This window comes from Symphalangus syndactylus, chromosome 12 (genome assembly GCF_028878055.3).
Source record: "Symphalangus syndactylus isolate Jambi chromosome 12, NHGRI_mSymSyn1-v2.1_pri, whole genome shotgun sequence".
Classification (NCBI taxonomy): Eukaryota; Metazoa; Chordata; class Mammalia; order Primates; family Hylobatidae; genus Symphalangus; species Symphalangus syndactylus.
This window is the reverse complement of record NC_072441.2, coordinates 123,255,643-123,276,738: the sequence shown is the minus strand read 5'-3', so window position 1 is coordinate 123,276,738 and position 21,096 is coordinate 123,255,643. Positions and strand designations below refer to the sequence as shown.

At 35.9% G+C, this 21,096-nt stretch overlaps 1 protein-coding gene across 4 annotated transcripts in view; it reads right to left on the bottom strand.

Moving 5' to 3' along the window:
• The window catches only part of RASAL2 (RAS protein activator like 2), a 407,617-nt gene that overhangs the window by 35,703 nt on the left and 350,818 nt on the right, over nucleotides 1-21,096 (bottom strand). For all 4 annotated transcript variants that reach the window (XM_063627424.1, XM_055255689.2, XM_055255690.2 and 1 more), the window contains exons 6-9: nucleotides 6,473-6,626; nucleotides 4,415-4,513; nucleotides 2,832-3,386; nucleotides 346-490 (exon numbers count right to left, since the gene is read on the bottom strand). In XM_063627424.1, coding sequence (XP_063483494.1) covers nucleotides 346-490; nucleotides 2,832-3,386; nucleotides 4,415-4,513; nucleotides 6,473-6,626 — 953 coding nt within the window. The remainder of the gene's footprint in view (nucleotides 1-345; nucleotides 491-2,831; nucleotides 3,387-4,414; nucleotides 4,514-6,472; nucleotides 6,627-21,096) is intronic.

The window sequence follows — 21,096 nt, the reverse complement described above, 5'->3', positions numbered from 1 at the left end:
CTGGGTAATAATATCATCATATAAACACCCAAAACTTTGGGCAAAACAGACCACCTCAGATCTATCAGTGCACACTACTGATATTACTGTGCATCCTGGAATCATGAAGCTGGGGACCCGGGGTAGCAGTGTATGCTGACAAGGTTTCTGTTTCTACATTTATTATTATTTCTCTACTGGTGAGTACTGCAGACTTCTTACAGCCACGATTCAAACCTTAACACCTGAGTCAGCTAGAACTAAATAACATGTAGAATTTGAGCTCAATGCATTTGTCTCATGGGCGTGAAATAACTTAAAATTGAAAAGTAAAGAAAAGAAAATAGATGTTTTTCTCTTTCATACCCAGTGCGTCATGAAGATACTGTTGTCCCACCAACTTGAGGTATTCCTCAATGGATTTGGTGGCAATAGTGTTCTCTCTGAAGATCAAGACATCATGCTCTCCACAACGATCCACCTCAGACATCACCAAGTCAGTCAGAAAATCCTGGTAGAATAATGTTCAATCAGGCAGAAAGCAACTGAATAAATAATACACATTAGAAGAGACTGCTGAAATATCAGACATCCTGGAAATGCTGCTTTAAACTAAAGCTATCAGATTCATCTGAAAGGAAAAAAAGCAATCAGGATAAAATCTTAGGTGTTACTACCCCTACATTTAAAATTTCCTCAAAGATTTTCCGTTGCGCTTTTGATAAAGGCCATAATTCTGAATGCAGTCTACAAGTCCATATATTTTCTGGTTTCTGTCTACCTTTCAAGCCTTGTACCTTTTCTTTTTAGGTCCTTTAATACACCAAGCCCTTTCTAATACACACAATGTTCTCTATTCGCCACAAAGCCTTTTCTTTTTTTTTTTTTTTTTCCAAATACTGTTCTCAGTTCTGCTCTGCTTCCACCCTTGCTTCCACTCCCACTGTCATGTAGCTCATTCCTGGGATCCTTTGGATTTTAGTTCACACATCATTTCCTCAGTGAAGGCATCCCTGACCAACATTGCCCCTGAACTCCATTAGTCAGCTCCCCTTGCTCCATTTCATAGTATCATCTCTCTTTTTATCCTCTGCAGTTCCCACTGTAATCATATTTATTTCTGTAATTACTTAATATTTTTCCCCAGAAAACCAGTTTCTGTTTTTGTTTACCACCATATCTCCAGTACCTAACAGTTTCTGCCATATATTAGGAGTTCAATATATAATAGTTACAAATCAGTCCACAGTATCAATGTAGAATCTACTGAACTCATCACTTGAAGTCATTGTCTAGGCTATCTTTCTGTCTGCCCGCCCACCCATCCATCCATCCATCCATCCATCCATCCATCCATCCATCCATCCATCCATCTATCCATCCATTCATCCATCCATTGATCCAGAAGGATAGCATAAGGGGAAATAAAGGTGCAAAGAAACAGCTGCTTCATTCCTCAGCAGTCTTAAAGAACTTCTAGTAAAGCTCAGTGTTGGTTGTTCAGTTTGAAATGTGATAACATCGTATATTTTGAATGCTATATAATTATTGGATATTTCAAGGGCTGCAAATGCCAAAATAAGAGGAATATGCTGATTTACTTTTACTTTAAAATTAAGCATTTTAAACATCAATGGGACTTACTCTGGGGCAGCTTAACAGTATAACAGAGTTGTAGACTTAGGAATCACTATTAAACTTAATGCTAAGAGACAGGAGGAAACTTAGGGGTAACGGTAACATTCTGTATCTTGATCACAGTGGTGGTTTCAATGGGTGCAAAATCGGTCAAAGCTTACTGAACTTTTCCACTTTAAATGGGTGTTTATTCTACCTAAAATGTACGTAAATCAATATTAAGTCATTAAAAAAAGTCTTAATGTATATTCTGAACCTTGAGCAACTGAAAAGTAGAAATATATCCATACAATTCAAAATTTCAGTGACACCTTGCTCCAAACTCGTAAGCTTTTTTAATGACAGAATGCCCAAGATTATAAGTAAATTTAAACACAAAAGTTATAATCCACAGAAGCCAGATAAGAGACTAAATATTGAATATATTGATACATTCCAACATATCAAGAAATAGTAATTGTACTTTGTTTGATTCTAAATACATTATTCTAGCTGTGAGTTTCTTTGGATCTGAGATGTAATTTTATCATGACCAGTTTGCATACAGTATAATGGTAACTCTTCCTAGTTAATATCCTTCATAGGTCAAAGACTCTCTCAACTGGTTTTTGTTCTTCCTACAACCAGCATATTTCTGCTTTAAATAAAAAATATTCCCGAGTTTTTACTTCTATCCAAGGTGAAATAAGGTAAGTGTATCATGAAACAGCTACCAATTGTATCATATCCCTTGGATTTTTATTCTAAATATAGATTTTAATCCCACAAAGACTCTTGCTAATACTCAAGATACTTCTAGAATACTTCCTTCTGTGCCTAGAGGATACAGTCATCAGTTAATCTTAAACAAAATACAGTGAGGAAGAAAGCCACCATACAACACTCTAGAACTAAATTAAAGATAAGGAACCTTGAACATCCTGTAGGGTTATCATGCCAATCCTACCATTTATTTTGTCAGACAAGAAAGAGCTGGCTGTGTTATCTATGTTTCATGCAAATGGACTTTAAATATTTGTTGGTTTCTCCATTTTACTTGTTTAGTTTTATAATCTTCATCTTTTCTGGATCTAATAGGTTATCTTCTTAATTCTTCTTGTTTTGACCAATAGTAAAGCACATTTCTCTAATTTGGATTTCTACGGTATCCATATCTTGGTTTATGAAAGGTAGGGAAGAGACTTCAGGTACTACAATCCTTCTTTTCCACTTACCTTGGCTCTGCCAGTACTTTGAAGAATGTGCACTAAGGCACAAGCCAACTCCTCTTTATTTCTCACACTAATTACTGGCTCAAGGACAGAACACAGCATGGTGTAGTTGCTGGTGACAAATTCTGCAAATTCTTTGTATTGCTCCATAGGCAGAATGGTGATAGTTTGGAAACGTGATTTAATCCGAATAGAAGGTCCTCCTGTCTTTCCTTTGTTGGGTGTAGGTGTACTCACCGGATACCACTTTTCTACAAATTGGCGACCAGTCACACTGGCAGTGGGGATGTTGACTAGCCCTACATAATTATTCTTGTCCTTTTTTTTCTTTTTTTCCACATCCTTGTAAATGTGAACTGTGATACTATGAAGAGGTGGAAGGCTGAAGAATTCAAAATGTTCGCCCCAGAAAATATTGTCTGCTTTGGTCTTGCTGGTTGTACGAGCAAAGAGGGTATCATCAAGGCACAGTTCGCAGAAATATTTCTTTTTAGGGGCAAGGTCCTTGGCTTCAATGATCCATAAACGAAGAACATTTTCAGCTCGCCTGCAATTGTCCTATAAAGAGGCAACAAAGTTGAATTTCAGAGCTGACATTGCAGAAAAAAAAAACATTTTTTTCTTAAGTTGGCAATGTTCATTAGGTACTCTATTAAGGGGAGTCAACAAATAATGAAAGGGATTGCTATCTCATTGCTTAGGTTAACAGCAAGCTCTAAACAAGCATGCATTAGAATCTTGAAGAATTATATATAGTTCATTATATATATTATATATAGTTCATTCTATTTTATTTACTTGGGTTAAGAAAATATCATTTTGTAATGGTAAGTTTTCATATAACCAGTCTAATTTCTGCAAATAAAAGAGATAAGCTGTTAAGAAGTTTGTATTCTAGTCCCTCTTCTATCATGTACTGGCTTCTGACATGGCCAATTCACCTAACTTTTCAGAGTCCTTTTATCCATGCTGGTAGAACCATGGCAATAATATCTGCAGTAAGACTGTTTTTAGCTTAAAATGATAACACCGTTTGGATAGTTGTCCCTGCCCAAATTTTATGCTGAATTGTAATCCCCAATGCTAGAGGTGGGGTCTGGTGGGAGGTGTTTGGATCATGGTGGCAGATTCCTCATGCCTTGGTGCCATCTTCCTGATACTGAGTTCCTGTGAGATCTGGTGGTTTAAAAGTGTGTGGCACCTTCCCCCCAAATCACTCTCACACACACTCTCTCTCTTGCTTGCTCCTGCTTTCACCATGTGATGTGCCTGCTCCCCTTCTGCCTTCTGCCATGACTGTAAGTTTCCTGAGGCCTTCCTAGAGGCTGAGCAGATAATAGCACCATGCTTCCTGTAAAGCCTGCAGAACCATGAGCCAATTAAACTGCTTTTCTTGATACATTACCCAGTCTCAGATACTTCTTTATAACAATACAATAAGAGCTTACTACAAATGGCGTAACATATAAATGTGCTTTAAAACTCTCAAGCTGTAGACAAATTAAGGTATTACTACCACACTTACCTTCTACCAACTAACTGCTTACAAAGTTATACATTTTTCAGATACTTGAAGCTACTATTACCTTATTAGGTTGAACTGTCCTGCGAAGGTTTTCCATCCACTTATCTCTCTCAGAAGCAGAGTTACAGCTGAAGCATTTACTTCCACTTAAGTAGGTAACCTTCAACATAAAAATTAGACATAAGAAAAAGAAAACACTGGATTTCAGGGCTCTGTCATTATGGTTCACAGCATACCTCTAACTCTTAAATGATAAGGTCGAAATGTCCTGGAATTAGGATAGATGGATGGATAGATAAGAAAAACGTGGTCTCAGATCCCGAACTACTCATGCTGTGGTTAGAAAAATAACATAATGAGCGACATCCTTACCAATGCTAAAAAATTAATATACTAATTTAGTGTTATTGTTAGTCTCGTCCTCTGATGAAAATGTACTAAGAGTCTAATTTTATTGAAAGTAGACAAGGCCAAAAGGAATGCAAAGCTGTGAGTTAGACATATGCCATGAACCTAAATCATACCATAAGAAACTAAGATGATCTTTGTTAGTTTTCTGATACCTATATCTACATCTACATCTGCTTTTTGCTTAGGTAGCATCCACATCCATTTCCAGGTATGAGAACAAAGACTATTTTAAATTCATCCGAGGAAATTAAAACTGGCCTATGGTTCAGAAAAATCAAAATTAAAGGCCTTTTAGGCAATACCTTAAATTACCTGCAAATAAAGATGTTCAACTTTGAGTTAGTAAAAAATAGGTAATAAAGGATGAGAGTTCTGAAACAGCTTATCAGATTTCTTGAGACTGTCTTCACTATATTATAGAAGGGTGCTAAATGAAATTGAAGAGTTACTAATATTGAATTACTACCTTTGGAACCCATTTTTCCTCCACTACACAACCAGTCTGTTGATTTCTAGTCATTTATTAGGTTAGCCTGACCACTATTAACACAGTCCTTTAAAAATGAAATATGTTGTTATATACTTAGCACCTAACTCTGGGCTTGGTATACAGCCTAATGAACTGAGTTCCACAAATATGAGAAAGTTCAACTGATTTTTATAAAAAAGAACACCAATAAATGTCCTGCCCAAATTGCTGAAGTTTGCTCACTTATTAACTCAATCTGTGGTCACAACCTAATAAACCCGATCAGATTATATGCTGTGTCCAATACAGCAGCTACTAGCCTCACATGGCTATTCTAGATTGAGATGTGCTGCAAGTGTAAACATACAACAGATTCTGAAGACTTAGTTTTTAAAAAAAGGAAGCAATTTCTCTGATAGTGAACATGTTGAAATGATAATATTTTGGATACGCATGCAGACTGTACTATATTTCTTTTGCACAGTGCTGGTCCATAAGAAGAGGAACCAAACATCTTTTGACTTCTACAACATCTATCTAGTATAGGACTCATCTGCAGTCACTTAGTAAGCTCTTGTTAATTAATCAAATCTCAGCCCTAATAATTCTATGTATGTATAATTATATGTATATATAGTTTTTGAATTTTACTTGTAACTGGCTAGTAGTATATATTTGGAAGGGAGAAATTACCTTATGATAGTTGGCAATTTTGTTTATTCAAAAATCAGGCACCTGCAATGTGCTGGGGTCTGGGTTAGTTACAGGGGATTTCAAAAATAAATAAGACATTTAGGTCAAAATGTCCTGGAATTAGGATGGATGCATAGATGGATGGATGGATGGATAAATAAGAAAAACATGGTCTCAGATCTTGAACCACTCATGCTGTGGTTAGAAAAATAACATGATGAGTGACATCCTTACCAATACTAAAAATTAATATACTAACATAACGTTATTGTTAGTCTTGTGCCCTGATGAAAATGTACTAAGAATCAAATTTTACTGAAAGGAGACAAAGCCAAAAGGAATGCAAAACCATCTTTAATAACTTTAACTGCAAATATGATTAGATGAAAAGATTTCTAACTTTTTCTCTGTAAGTAGATAATTGCTAGCAACTGAAAACCGGTTAATTAAATCATCAACTGCACAGTAATGAAATCGCAAAATTACTGGACAGAAAATCCAACTGTTGTTTAACTACTCTTCCTTTTTTCTACACTTTATTTTTACCTCAAAGCAGAAGTCTTGCCCAAGGATGCTACTATGAAGTGGTTTCACTGATACAGGTTCCCCTCTACCAAGATCCAGACATTCCACTGCGCTGCACGGGCTCAGCAAGGATTCATGGGAACGTGACTCTTTTAGTTTAGGCAGCCCACGAGACCTAAAAGTAGAAAAAGATATTTAAGGTAGTGTAACTTGGCCAGTAAGGAAGTGAACGTTTAATGCAATGGAGTATAACAATAAATGTACAAATGCCTAAGGGGAGAAATAAATGAGGAACAAATTAATAGTTAATCTATAGTAACAATAATAGTAATCATGTTTATGTGGCAAATATATTCTCTCTATATATCTATGTGAGTGCACACACACTTTTTTTCAATATGGCATAAAAATATACTATAATTTTACTAGTCTTGAGTGACCTTCAAATCCCATTACAGACATTGTTTTTTAATCTTATTCCTATTTTGGAAGATGGAGAAATATATACTCTATAAGGTTATCTTATATATTCTTTCTTATGCAAAGGTATTGCCAAAAGACAAATTATTTCTTTTTGTTTTTCATGTTATAGCTTTATCCTTATATCACTGACAAAATAGTAGTGGCTGAATCTTCATTTTGTTTCTTTCTACTTTGGCAGAACACACACACACACACACACACACACACACACAGAGAGAGAGTCGAAGCTCAACTTTTTATCACAAGACCTTGTCTTTCAAAAGTCCTGATTTCCATCTCAATATAGAATTCTTTTCTGGCAGGCTTTTGGTTCAATATATGCTTTACTGTATAAGTATGAATAAAGAATAAAATGCCTTGAAGAAACCTCCCACCATGGAAAAAAAAGCCCAAACTCTCATCTAGAAGACAGGTCTTTGTCAACACTGTTCGGTCATTCTGGCTGATTTTGTTTCCTAGTTGTTTATAAGAAGAATGCTAGGAATCATGACTCTTGTCACTACAAGAGCCAGTACTTCACTGCCTTCCTCTTGAAAGAATTCAAGGAGTCAAACGTAAGTACAATATTCTTGAATCCCAAACTGGATGGCCATGCAGTTTGACCCAATAATTATAGTATCTATTGAGGGAAACACGCATAGTTACACACATATATTTCAAGCAGAAGTACTTAGTAATAAGGATAAAAAATGCCTTGTGTAAAGACAATTGTTTTTATAAAACACATTAAATAAGCAGCTTCATTTAATTCCTTGAAATAACCACATTAACACTAAAAGGAACTTAAATATTTAATGCCAGAGTAGCTTTTGGTTAAATTATAAAGTAAAAAGATATAAGGAACTAGCACTAAGGCTGCTTTCTCCTTTCTACCTTTATTCTAACATTGTTTAATCAAATTTCATAAAATAAGAAAAATCTTAAGCTTATAAGCATTTTAGTTCTTCCTTCCACACACATACACAAAAATAAGCCACCATTTAAAGTTTAGGCTGCAAAACATGTGTTCTGATATTTAGTAATTTTTAAAGTAAAAAAGTCAACATTTATATTTCTTGTTGATAGTACAAAGTATGCACAAAAGGGACAAATGCTACCTAATGTTTTGTATCTTAAAATGGCAATGTTTATTTTTCTGATACTGGGCAAGAACAAAAAATTAAAATATTTAAAAATTAAAAAAACAAAAAAGAAAAATATAACAATGTAAGCTCTATATTTATTTCTCTTTGTTCTATATATAAGACAATGACATGTTATGTACTGCAAATATACTACATCAACAATAAATAATTAAATGTTAGAAAGATTGTACTTTAATTATCATATAATCTTTCCCAATATGCTATACAGGAAGCCTGATTAAGGAAACTGGACACTGTAATCTTTCTTAAACAAAACAACAATTCTAGCTCATTTTTCCCAGGAGGAGTTGCTGGAAGGAAAAATCCTCTCATGCTCTGGGGTGAGCTTCTCAACAGGAAAGATTAACGCATGTTTATAACAGAAGGAGGTAGGACAAAGGCAACTTTTATTTTTTAAATTCTCTAGGAAAAATTTCTAAAGCATAAATTAATTTTATTTCAAACAAAATAAATGTCTACCTACATGAAGCAATGGTAGAGCCACCTGGCAGTGCAACCCCAAATCATAGCGGTGCCACATGTCCCGGTATAGCAAGTCACTTTCTGAACTATATGTCAGAAAACAACTCTCTGTTTAGAAGACGAGAACAAATAGAACATGGCTTCTTTGTTGCCTTTGGTTACTGATAACATCTTTGAATAAATGTTTTCCAGGTGTTATTTCAAGTCTTCCATAGAAGCAGAACAGAAACACAAACAACAGATCAAGACTTCATCTATCCAAACAATTTGTAGGATACATAATATACCTTCTTCTATTCCTTCAGGCTGCACCCAGCCCCTCAGGTAACAAACAAGGCACCTGGGCTCTAGGCTGGGCCTGTTGCCATGGTGCTACACCTATAAGGAGATTAGAGCTGGAAGGCAGCAAGAAGCTATGGCTTGAATAACACAAGGGGCATGCTCTGCAAATATGGCAAAATTGACTACTTTAAGACAGAAAGGAAAGAATGGTGAGGCTTCTACCCATTTCTATAAACAAGTTCTCAGTAAAAGGCAATAGAAAAGAGACGAGGCCAACTCTGGGAGTGGAAGATAATCTCTTATTAAAACCTCTACTAGGTGGCTCACGCCTGTAATCTCAGCACTTCGGGGGGCTGAGGTGGGCAGACCACTTGAGCTTAGGAATTTGAGACCAGCCTGGGCAACATGGTGAAACTCCATCTCTACCAAAAATACAAAATAAATAAAAAATAAAAAGTAAAACCTCTACTAGGGACTAACTTGAGAAACTTTAGCTTGCTTCATATACAATTCCCATGCCCCTACTAGAAACTATTTCCTATATCTCACCTTGCAAGTACAAAGCTTTCTCTCACATGTGTTCTGTTTCCTTTACAGTGCCTACCATGGTTTAATGTTTCTAGGTATTATTTTACTGAAACTTACCTGGGTTAAATATATTTTTTTCTTTTACAGAAAGATGGTGAAAACTATTTTTTCACTGCATTTCCAGTGCTGAACAAGTTTCATTTTGATACTCAGGTCCAACTTCAAATGTAGCCATAAGAGAATTTAAAACTAAGCCACTTAGAATTATAACTCCAAACTCTTCCTAGTTACCGAAATTTCAATTAATACATACTTCAGAATCTCATATTTTTTAGCATTTTTATGTGTGTGTGTACTGAATTGAAAACCAAAGTCATGAATATGTTCAACATTATTACTGAATAAATAAGCAAGCCCTCCCTGTATTGGGAAGAAAGTGTCTCTAAGAAGACAGAAGTAATTCCCCAAGAAGCAAGATTATAGTAAACAGGAAGATGTTTACTTGGGAATGGCTTGGGACAGGGGAGGCATTATTTGTACAAGTATTTCAATATAATAGCATTAGTAACCCCAAGTTTCCTCTAATTCATGTTTACCTCCTTCTGAATTGATTTTTCTTAGATCTACTAACTACAGAGTTTTAGTAGTCCTGTTTGGCACCAGAGTTTACTCCTCTAACAGAAAGCAGAATGTGGATTTATTGGGAGAATAATGAGTTTAAAATAATGATTCCCAGTCCAATCTGACAACGGCCTTCATCAAAAAATCTAACCCATCCTTGAAAATGGACTTTGTGAATCCCTTGACTACTGACCAGGTTCTCTCCCTGACTACTTTCCATACTGCCCCATCATCCCGAACACTCTGTAAGAATAATTCAGGGCTCCAACAGACTATGTATTGATTTAAATAAAAAACTGCTTCCCAGAGACAATTTTACTTCTAATTAAGGAACACCATATTCTTTATATTTTTATCTTAAGGTCAGCAGACAATCTTGATTTTTGTGTAAACTTCAAGACCTCTAGCAATGTAATAGGTAATGGTTAAAATCTAATTGCTTTGCTGATGAAAATTATCTGCTGCTTCTGACTTAAATTTTAAGAAATAAACTACAAGGCAGGTGAGGCTTTCTATTACTCACTAAAGTGAATGAGTATTATATTGCTTGAATCCTCATCCCTATATGAAATCAGTCTTAAAAGATAAAAGTGAAGGGTTGGGAGATGGGGAGCCAACATACACATAACAGCAGATACACTGGCGAAGAAAAAAAGGGAATAAAATAACACTGATTAGTGCAATTTTAAGTAAAACACAGCTGGATTTTCTCAGCTTAATTGGCCAATTTTTCAGAATGCCACATTTCCCCCACAGCTCCAATGAGGCTTGGTGGTGCTAGCTCAATCTGCTACATGTTTACAGATTAAGTTCCAAATTTAGGAATTGGGAAACTTTTAATTAAAAATGCTTATTGCCACATAAAATCCTGGACTCCAGTGCAGGTGAGTTTCTGCTTGGCTTGGCAGTTACGATTCCAGACTGCTTCAGTGAATTCCTGATGAGACAGCTCAGCCAGTAAGCTGGGTGTAGCAATATACTGTTGTATTCACCAGTATGCATTTTTAAGGCACTCACTTTGTTTAAAAATGTCCTAGGTAGTAATTAACAAAATTGAGTATCCTAATTCTCTACCAGCAAGTTTATATAGTGTCTAATCAGTTTTTTAAAAATTGAATTTGAGCTTTCATTTTGGGAAAAATGTAGCTTTACTTGCTCCCTGGATTTTATTATTTTCCAATTAGGTATTTTGTGAAAATATTCAACTGATGTTTGCCATTTGAAAGTGCAGATCCTTTCTTGTATTATAATTTTAAAGGTTTTCCTCCCTGGATTAAAAAAAAGAAATTAGAGCTCATTCACCAGAGCTCTACTTATGTGCAAAGACTTGTTTAGCCTGAGGATCCTGACAGCACCGGCTGAACTGGTTTACCTGCTGTAGTTAAAGCCAGTAGTCTCTACTGCTTATATTACTCACTGATTTTTATGTTAGGTTAAAAATACATACCACACCACTCACATTAAAAAGCTATTTATGGAAATATAACATATAGGTCTTACTTCTCCCTGCTCTCAGCCTCTAGGACAGGATGGTCTAATGGGACCAGCTGGTAATGATGGAGAAGGATATTTGTCAGCCTGAGTTGTCACTCAAAATGAGAAACTCATGGTAAAGAAATGTATCAGCATAGACAAAAATATCCTTACCTACTTTGTACTTGGTACATATACATGTATACATACAGTGAAGGTGGATACAGAAGGAAGACTAGATTATAAACATTAAGACATATTCTAGGGAGTAGAAAATCCAACTTGCCTCCAATATGATAGACACTAGGCAACAATTTCTTTACAGAAACTGTACCATGTTATAACATATCTTTTTGTCCTTAAATTGCAAATGTAATATAATCTACTAGCACCTATTAAACAAATTCAATATAAACATAACTATATTGCATTTTAAAAAACAGAAACTAAACCAAACCAAACTCATAATCCAACTAAAGTAACATACCAGTAAGAGTGGACAGATTACAGCTTTTATTTCCTTATTTCTGATTTCAGTTGCTAGACTTTTAGTCTCATAATTGCCATAAAAGTAATGGGTAGAAGGATAAGAGAGGAAAAAAACTGGTGAAGTTCAGTAACACTGACTTTTTTTTTTGAGACATAGTCTCTCTCTTGTCACCCAGGCTGGAGTGCAGTGGTGCAATATCAGCTCACTGCAACTTCCGCCTCCTGGGTTCAAGTGATTCTCGTGCCTCAACTTCCCAAGTAGTTGGGATTACAGACGTGCACCACCAACCACTCCCAGCTAATTTTTGTATTTTGAGTAGAGATGGGGTTTTACCATGTTGGCCAGGCTGGTCTTGAACTCCTGACCTCAGGTGATCCGCCCGCCTCAGCCTTCCAAAGTGCTAGGATTACAGGTGTGAGCCAACATGCTTGGCAACATTGACTTTTTAATAATTCCTAAACTCATGACTGATTTGCTTTCCCATTAGTTTCTCATTTAGTTGAATAAATGAATATATGTATGAATCCATCTATCTAACCAGTAATTACCTGGTGTGCATTATGGGTCAGGTACTATATTAGAGGTAGATGCAAGGAATACAAAGGTGAAGAAGAAAAGCATGGTCTGTGTACACACACAAAATTTATAATTTAGTGAGTTAACAATCCATTATAATACAATGTGACAAGACTTACGAAAAAGGATGCCAAAAAAAGTCTCTATGAGCACTAAGTAGAGGATTTTAAGGTGGGGGTGGTTCAGAGAAGACTTCTTGGAGAAAACAGTAACACAAAGTTGTAACCATCTTCATGGGGATGGGGTGGATTTCACTATATGCAGGTGTGGAGATCTAGAGAAAACGGATAGCATGTGAAAAGGCCTGTATGACAGTATGCAAGGCTGTGGTGTTCAGGCAGTGAAAGAAATTTAGCAGTGTGGCTCTACTACAGTATGGAAGTTAGAAGGAGAAGAGGCTGGGGTGTTGGAGTGGGTGAGGCCTGGTGAATAATGAGGTTTGAGAGAGATCACAGACTTGTAGTCATGTGTGGGTATTTAAATTTGATCACAATACCAGTAGATGTACATCGGAAGGCTTTAGGTGGTAGAAGGGGAATTACATGCTAAGATGTGTGTCTCAGTAAAACTACCTTGGCTAAGGAGTGGAGAAAGAAAGGAGTACACAGAGAGTGGAGAGAAAAGAAATGAAAGACCTAGAAACCAGTTCATTGATTATGATAGTAATCTGAGTAAAGATAACGAATTAGACTAACAGATATGGGGAAGAAGTAGATGGCACTGAGAGAGATTTAGGAGGTAAATAGGCTTTGATGACTGGAATGCTGGAGGAATTGGGGAGAGGGTAGAGTCCAGGACAACTGCTCATTTCTGGCTTGAAATACTGGGTGAAAGATGGTGATATCCTTCACAGGGATAGGAAAGAGGAGGCAATGCTGGTTGAGGTGAGAGTACAAATAAAATCAAGTTTTATACAAGTTGAGTTTGAGGTTCCTGTGGGGGTAGATGTGAACAGTGAAACAGAACATACATATTGAGAAGACAACCTAAAAACATAACCTGAAGCATGTTAACATTTAAAGCTACAAAACTGACAAAAGACACTGAAGAATTTGAGAGAGAAGAAAAACCAGGTGAGTCAAGTATCACAGAAGGCCAGGAAAGAGGTGTCTCAAGAAAGGTGGATTAATAGTAGCCACTGAATTTGGGAATTGAATTTAGAGGTATTGGAGACTTTGGCAAGAGCAGTTTCAGAAAAGAGGACAAAAATGAAATTTCAATGGGTTGAGAAAATGAATGAAGTATGAGGAAATGAAGATTAATTCCACAAGTCTGACTGTGAAGGGGTGACAACAGTAAAATAGCTAGAGGGAGACATGGGTTTGAAACAGGTTTTTTAAAAAAATTAATCATCTTTTAATTTTTCTCCTACAATAAGTGATAAATACTCTAGGCAAAAAATTCCAGGAGTTCAGAAGGATGGAAGGTAAAGAATAAAAAAAGGGTACCTCCCACAACCTCCTATAGAAAGGAGGCCATTAACCGTTTTTGTGAACCCAGAGATATTTTATACGAAGGTACCCATATATGTATATAATTATATAAAGTATGTAATATATAGTATATTACATATATTTGTATAACAATATATTTGTATGTATTTAACATAATATACATAATATATTTAAATACAAACATATATGTCTATATACATATTCATTTACATAAATGGGATGGTATAATACTGTTTTTAAGAGAATATTTTGGACTTCTATCCATATTGGAACATACAGATATACTTTGTCTATTTGTAATGACCACATAGTATTCCTTTACATGAGCCTGTAATAATTTACAGTCCTTGATGACCATCTAAGTTTCCTTTTTTTGTGATTAGCAACAAAATTCAGAATATCTTACTACATATATCTTCATGCACATGTGCATACATTCATACTTCAAATTCTCAGATGTGAAATTGCTAGATCCAAGGGCATATGCATTCAAATTTTTGATATGGCTCAATTACCCTCCATAAAGACAACATCAATTTAAGTGTCTATCAGCAGTGCATGTTTCTACCTGCTATCTTCAACATGAGATGTGGCTGAACTTCAAAATCTTTTGCCTGTTTAATTAGTAAAAAATGGTATTTCATTATGGCTTTAGTGTGCATTTCTTTAATTATGAGATTGAGGACATTTGTACATGTTTATTGGCAATCTCAGTTCCCTTTTCTGTGAATTATAAACTGCTATTCGATGTTCTTAAACCATTTTCCTAATTGTTAAAATTAACTGATATGTAAACACTCTTTGTATATTAAGTAAATTAGTTCTTTTTCTGTCATATTTATAATTATTTCCCCCCAGTTTATGTTTACAAAGGGTTTTTAAATTCCAAGATCATAAGAAATAAGCTATATTTTCTTTTAGTGCTTTTAAGTTTTCATTCAATCCATTTGGATTTTTTGGCAGAGGAGGAGAGATGAAGAGTACAGTATGGAGTCAGCTTTGTATTTTTCCAAATTGCAGAAATATTATGATCATAAATGGACTCAATTATTACTGTATAGCATTCTGCTGGTATAAGAGGGGCGTGTGTGTGTGTACTTTTTTGCCTTTTTTCCCTTCTTTCTTATTTTGTCAGCAAGTTAGGATTCCTATCAACACGCATAACAAACAGTATAATGGAAAAAACACTCAAACTGAAGCCAAAGGCCCTACATATTCACATCAGCTCGAACCACTTATTAGCCATGTGACATGAAGTAAATAATTTATTCTTTCTGAACCTTAGTTATCTCATTTAAGATATGTGTAGATAATGTGGATAATGATTTCTCTTCCTACATGTCACACAGTTGTGAGAATCAAATGTGTACTTTTTTGCCTTTTTTCCCTTCTTTCTTATTTTGTCAGCAAGTTAGGATTCCTATCAACACGCATAACAAACAGTATAATGGAAAAAACACTCAAACTGAAGCCAAAGGCCCTACATATTCACATCAGCTCGAACCACTTATTAGCCATGTGACATGAAGTAAATAATTTATTCTTTCTGAACCTTAGTTATCTCATTTAAGATATGTGTAGATAATGTGGATAATGATTTCTCTTCCTACATGTCACACAGTTGTGAGAATCAAATGCAGTAATCTATAATTTCACATCGATTTCATAAACTGCAGTACAATACAAATGTGAAGGAGTACGATTATAGACACACAGCTTTTTTTTCAGTGATATGCATTAGTTCATTTTATGTAAATTATTCATCTGGTTGAGATCAGGAAAGCTATTCTTGAATACACTCTTCACTGGAAGAATACAAAGATGGAGTAAATGTGTAGAAATATTTTTTCTATTAAGATAAAGCATTCTAATGAATTTAAAATGCTATCATGATGCAATTAGATACTTCAATCGGGTTTTAGTTCATAAAACTAAGGTATCCTTAATTGGCCCATGGCTGTAAATCTGGAATGGGAAACTCTATAATCGATAGCTAGACTGTATTGATTAATTAATGGCCCGGAGTCCAGTAATTTCTGAGAAGTTGTCATATCCACATAGACCATATTTTAAAAGATTATAATTCTTTATTATCTGGAAGTCAGTTTTGACTCTCGTTTTCTGTTTCAGGCCAACAAATGTGTATTGAGTTCCTCAATAGGACAGTCATTGTGCCAGGGGATGAGGATACAAAGATTGTATCCTGGAGGAGCTTTCAATCTGCTGCAGTAAGCAGACATATGAAAAGATAAATTCAATAGAAAGCAGTTAGTCCTAGAATAAAGTATGCAGAGTTGGCCACAGGTAGTTGGGGGGTGGAGTAGGCACTTAGTCTAGGATGATATGTGGGAAGAATACCAAAAAGAAGGGAGGGAGCATGTAACTCCTGACTTGGGTACTGTTGCATGAGTATGAACTAGAAGTAAGCTTGATAAAAGACAGGGTATAGGAATAGGAAATGGCATTTGGGTTAGAGGAGACAGTAAGATCAAAAGCAGAGAAATACGAAACAGTATGACAAGTATAATACTATAAAGAAGACTTTTGGCAGGAGTGACAGGAGGTAATATTGAGAGGGAAAGACTGCACCATGTTGCATTTTGTGCGGTAGCTAAAGATTACAGATTTGTAGAAGTATTACATACATAGGAAATGAGACATGAAAATTGAAGTTTCAATTGAGACACCTAGATAAAACAGATTCTGTATACCAAAGTCAAGTATCAGACAAACTGCAGCATTTACAAAGGAAATGTTTTAGAACCAGTTCCACTACCTTGATCTCAGTTATGTCAAGACTATAAAAAGTGGTCAGAGAATGGAGAATGGGAAAGATTTTGTGAGAAACAATTTTTGAAAGAAGTTGTGAGGCTCATCCTCCTGCTACCTACAAGGGAGAAGGGTAAAAGATACACAGAGGGCAGGGTTTGATTCCATCTGGGAAATCTAGATGATGAGAAATGACCAACTAACTGTTGGTGGCAGAGCAAGAGCATTGATGCTTTTGGATAAGCCTGTACTCCTAGAGGTTGTTAGGGCAAAAGATTTGCGGAGGTTTCCTGTAGGCCATAAGACTGTGTGACGAAGAAACCAAAGCATCAAGAACTCCTTTCTAGAAAGGATTCGCAAGTGAGCACTTGGAAGAGAAATGCATCTGTCAAAGTCAATAAAACCACAGGTGAGAGCTCCTGAGGGATGATACATCTCTGAAAAAGTCCCCAAATCACCCCATGAGAGAAAAGTCAGCTTTAAATTTCTGTTAGGCTCAGAGAGCATTATGGAAGGCTAAGATAGACTTTCTTATCCTCTTTCTCATCTTTTTTTTGCTTCTCCTTCCCCAAAACCTGGAGGGTACCTAAAAACATGGTTAGTAGGCTAGAGGGGAAGAGCAGATGAGGAGAGAAGTAAGTAGTCTACCATACTTTCTTCTCCAAAGGCAGGCAGACTGCCTGTAACTGGTTTGGCTGGGGCAAGTTTGTAGTTTTGATTAGAATTTTGTAATATCTTAAACTGGTCCTGGTGCCACGGCTCATGCCTATAATCCCAGCACTTTAGAAGGCTAAGGCAGGAGGATTACTTGAGCCCAGGAGTTCAAGGTTACAGTGAGCTATGATGGCACCACTGCACGCTAGCCTGAGCAACAGAGCAAGACCTTGTCTCTTAAAAATATATATATATTTAATATATATGTAGAATATATATATAGAGAGAACATCAATAAGTTCTGAATTAAGATCTTTTATTTAAAGCAATCACAGATGAACTCTAAATGGATCATAGACTTACATATAAAAGCTAAAATCATAAAACTTCTAAGAGAAAACATAAGTGAAAATCTCTTGGGACACAAAAAATTCCCCTGTAAACATTGCTTATCAGGATGTAAAGTGGTACAGCCTCTTTGGAAAATAGTTTGGTAGTTTCTTACAAACCTAAACATGTACATACCACAGAACCCAGCAATTACACTCTTGGGCATTTACCCCACAGAAGGGAAAACATGTTCACAAAAACCTGTATCTAACTGTTCATAGCAGCTTTATTCATTTTAATAATAGCAAAAACTGGAAACAACCCAAATGTCTTTCAATGCGTGAATGGTTAAACAAACAGTAGTACATCCATACAATGAAATACTACTCAGCTACCGAAGAAACAAACTACTGATATATGTAAAAATTTGGATGGACCTCAAGGGCATATGTTTAGTGTAAAAAAAAAAAAAGCCAATCTCAACCAATTATATACTATATGATTCTATGAAACACTATTCTTAAAATAATAAAGCAAAAGATATAGGAAACAAATTAGTTTTTTAAGGGATGTGATAGGTGTGGGGAGGTGGGTATGACTATAAAGGGGTAGCATAGGGAGTTCTTTCTTGGTAATGAAACAGTTCTTTATCTTGATCACGGTAGTAGTTACACTAATCTATACATATGATTAAATTGGACAGAACTATACACAACACACACATGCACAAATGAATGCATGTAAAATTGGTGAAAACTGAATAAAGTCTGCAGTCTATTTAATATTACTATACCAATGTCCATTACCTGGTTTTGCTATTATACTACAGTTATAAGACATCACTATTGAGGAAAGCCGGGGGGAAGGGTCTGCAGAACTCTATGTACTATTTTTGCAACTTTCTTTATATAATTTCAAAATAAAAAGTTAAAAAATTCTAATTAATAAGGAGAAACTCAAGAAGCTGAGAATATTGTTCCATAATTCCACCTACCAATGAACACCATACTTACTTTCAGGTATCTTTTGACAAAGAAAAAGTAGACTACTTAAAACCATACTTTGTTAGTGAGCCTTAGAATTGAGAACATTACTGTGAAGGTTTTTATTTGAGGGAAGTTTGGAGTGGGTGAGAATATTCTACTCCATATGCTCATCTTTACCTTTAGCCGTTGGTAAATCTAAGTAGCACTTCCAAAGCAAGGCTGGCAACAGGCATTTGGAATCTTGGAATGCCTGACAATATAGTACCACTGTTTTCAGTCCTTTCCTAGTTTTAAGTGCATTTGAATGAAAGGCAGAAACATCACAGAGTCTTTTTGTGTCCCAACACCCTCCTACATGACACGGCTTTAATGTGAAAATGCTGCCAATATTGATTCTAGGAAATCACTTTACTGGCTTTTATCTGATTAGATGGCTTTGGAACAATGATGACTTTGTGACATCCTATTGATTTTGCCTCTAAAATGTTCCTCCTATCTTGTCTCTGCCTCTCCATTTCCACTGCTACTATCTGCCTTGGAGCCCTCATTGTATCTTCTTACAGCTTTTTGTTAACTGGTCTCTCAAACTTAGTATCTGCAAACTAAGTTACCTGAAATTCCACTGCTGGATTAATCCATCCATAGCAAAACTCTGATTAGGTCATTTCCTTGATCAAAAATGTTTAAAGACTCCTTGTTGCTTACAGGCTAAAATCCAAACTCCTCAGTTTGACATTTGAGATCTGCTCTGGGTATGGAATACTGGGTTGAAAATAATTTCCACTTAGAATTTTCAAGACATTGCTCCACTAATGTCTGGTTTTCATTATTTCTACTGAGAATTACAATGTCATCCCCCCACCCCCAACATTCCTTTGTATGTAACCTATTTTTTCTTTCTAGAAGATTTTAATATTTTTTTTTAAACTTTAGCATTCAGATATTTTACGATGATATAAACTGATTTACTTATTCTCGGCATTTCCATTTCTTATACATGGACTCATACAATATGTAGTACTTTGTGACTGACTGGATTATTATTATTATTATTATCATTATTATTATTATTATTGAGACAGAGTCTCTCCTGTCTCCCAGGCTGGAGTGCAGTGGCATGATCACGGCTGACAGCAGCAGCCTTCACGTCCTGGCCTCAAGTGATCCTCCCACTTCAGTGTTTTCAAGGTTGAAAACATGCATACACATTGCAACATGTACCAGTACTCTTTTTATTGCTGATGAATATTCTATTGTATGGGTATATCATGTTTTTGTATATCTATTAATCAGCTGATGGACATTTGGGTTGTTATCACTTTTTGCCTATTATGAATAATGTTGTTATGAACATTCACATACAAGTTTTTATATGAATATATATTTTTATTTCTCTTGGATCTACCTAGGAATGAATTTATCAGCTGGGATTTTAATAGGCAAAAAGGACCTACAGATATAAATGTAGATATCTGTAGGTCTGTTTCTCCAGGGTGATTCAATTTCTCAAACTGCTATGTGACAGGGGTAAGTCTGGCTGCTGACTTTCTAGAGCTGGGTGGAAGATGAACCTTTCCAGAGCAGGTGGGTAAATCAACTTCCTATGCAGAGACTGCTAGCTGTCTTATCAATGTCCATCCCTCTCTCTTTCCTTAAGAACAGATTCCTATTATTATTGGGCCCACCAATATATCCAGGTATAAAGTTTCCCAGGCTCCCTTAGAAAAAGGTGGCAATGAGACAGATGTCAAAGTCAACTAGGTATGGTTTCAGAGAGATTGCTTTAAAGGGAGATAACTCAGCTGGAGGGTATGTGTCTTTTTATGGGCCCATCTTTTCTGGTATCTAAAACAAATATGTTATGGTTGGAGCTCTAGTAGCTATCTTATGCCTATAAAGAGATTCTTGAAGATCCTGAAGAATGGCAGACTTGAACCGGACTGTCCACTTTCAGACCGAAGTGAAAAAAAAAAAATTCTACCTTGTTTCAGTCATTTCTATTTTGGGTATCTGTTAATTGGCAACTAAACTGAATCCTAAGTATAGACTTCTTTTTAGAATTTCTTTTTGTAGGTAACTACATCTGTTTGTCCTCTAAGTGAAAATTATAGATTAAGTAATCTATCTCTCATATTTTTCCTAGTTTCATTAAAGATGGAGTTCATATTTGTTTTTCATATTAATTTTTAAGACAAAAGCAGAAAGGCCAGGCACAGTGGCTCACGCTTGTAATCCCAGCACTTTGGGAGGCCAAGGCGGGCGGATCACGAGGTCAGGAGATCGAGACCACAGTGAAACCCCGTCTCTACTAAAAATACAAAAAAATTAGCCGGGCATGGTGGCGGGCACCTGTAGTCCCAGCTACTCGGAGAGGTTGAGGCAGAAGAATGGC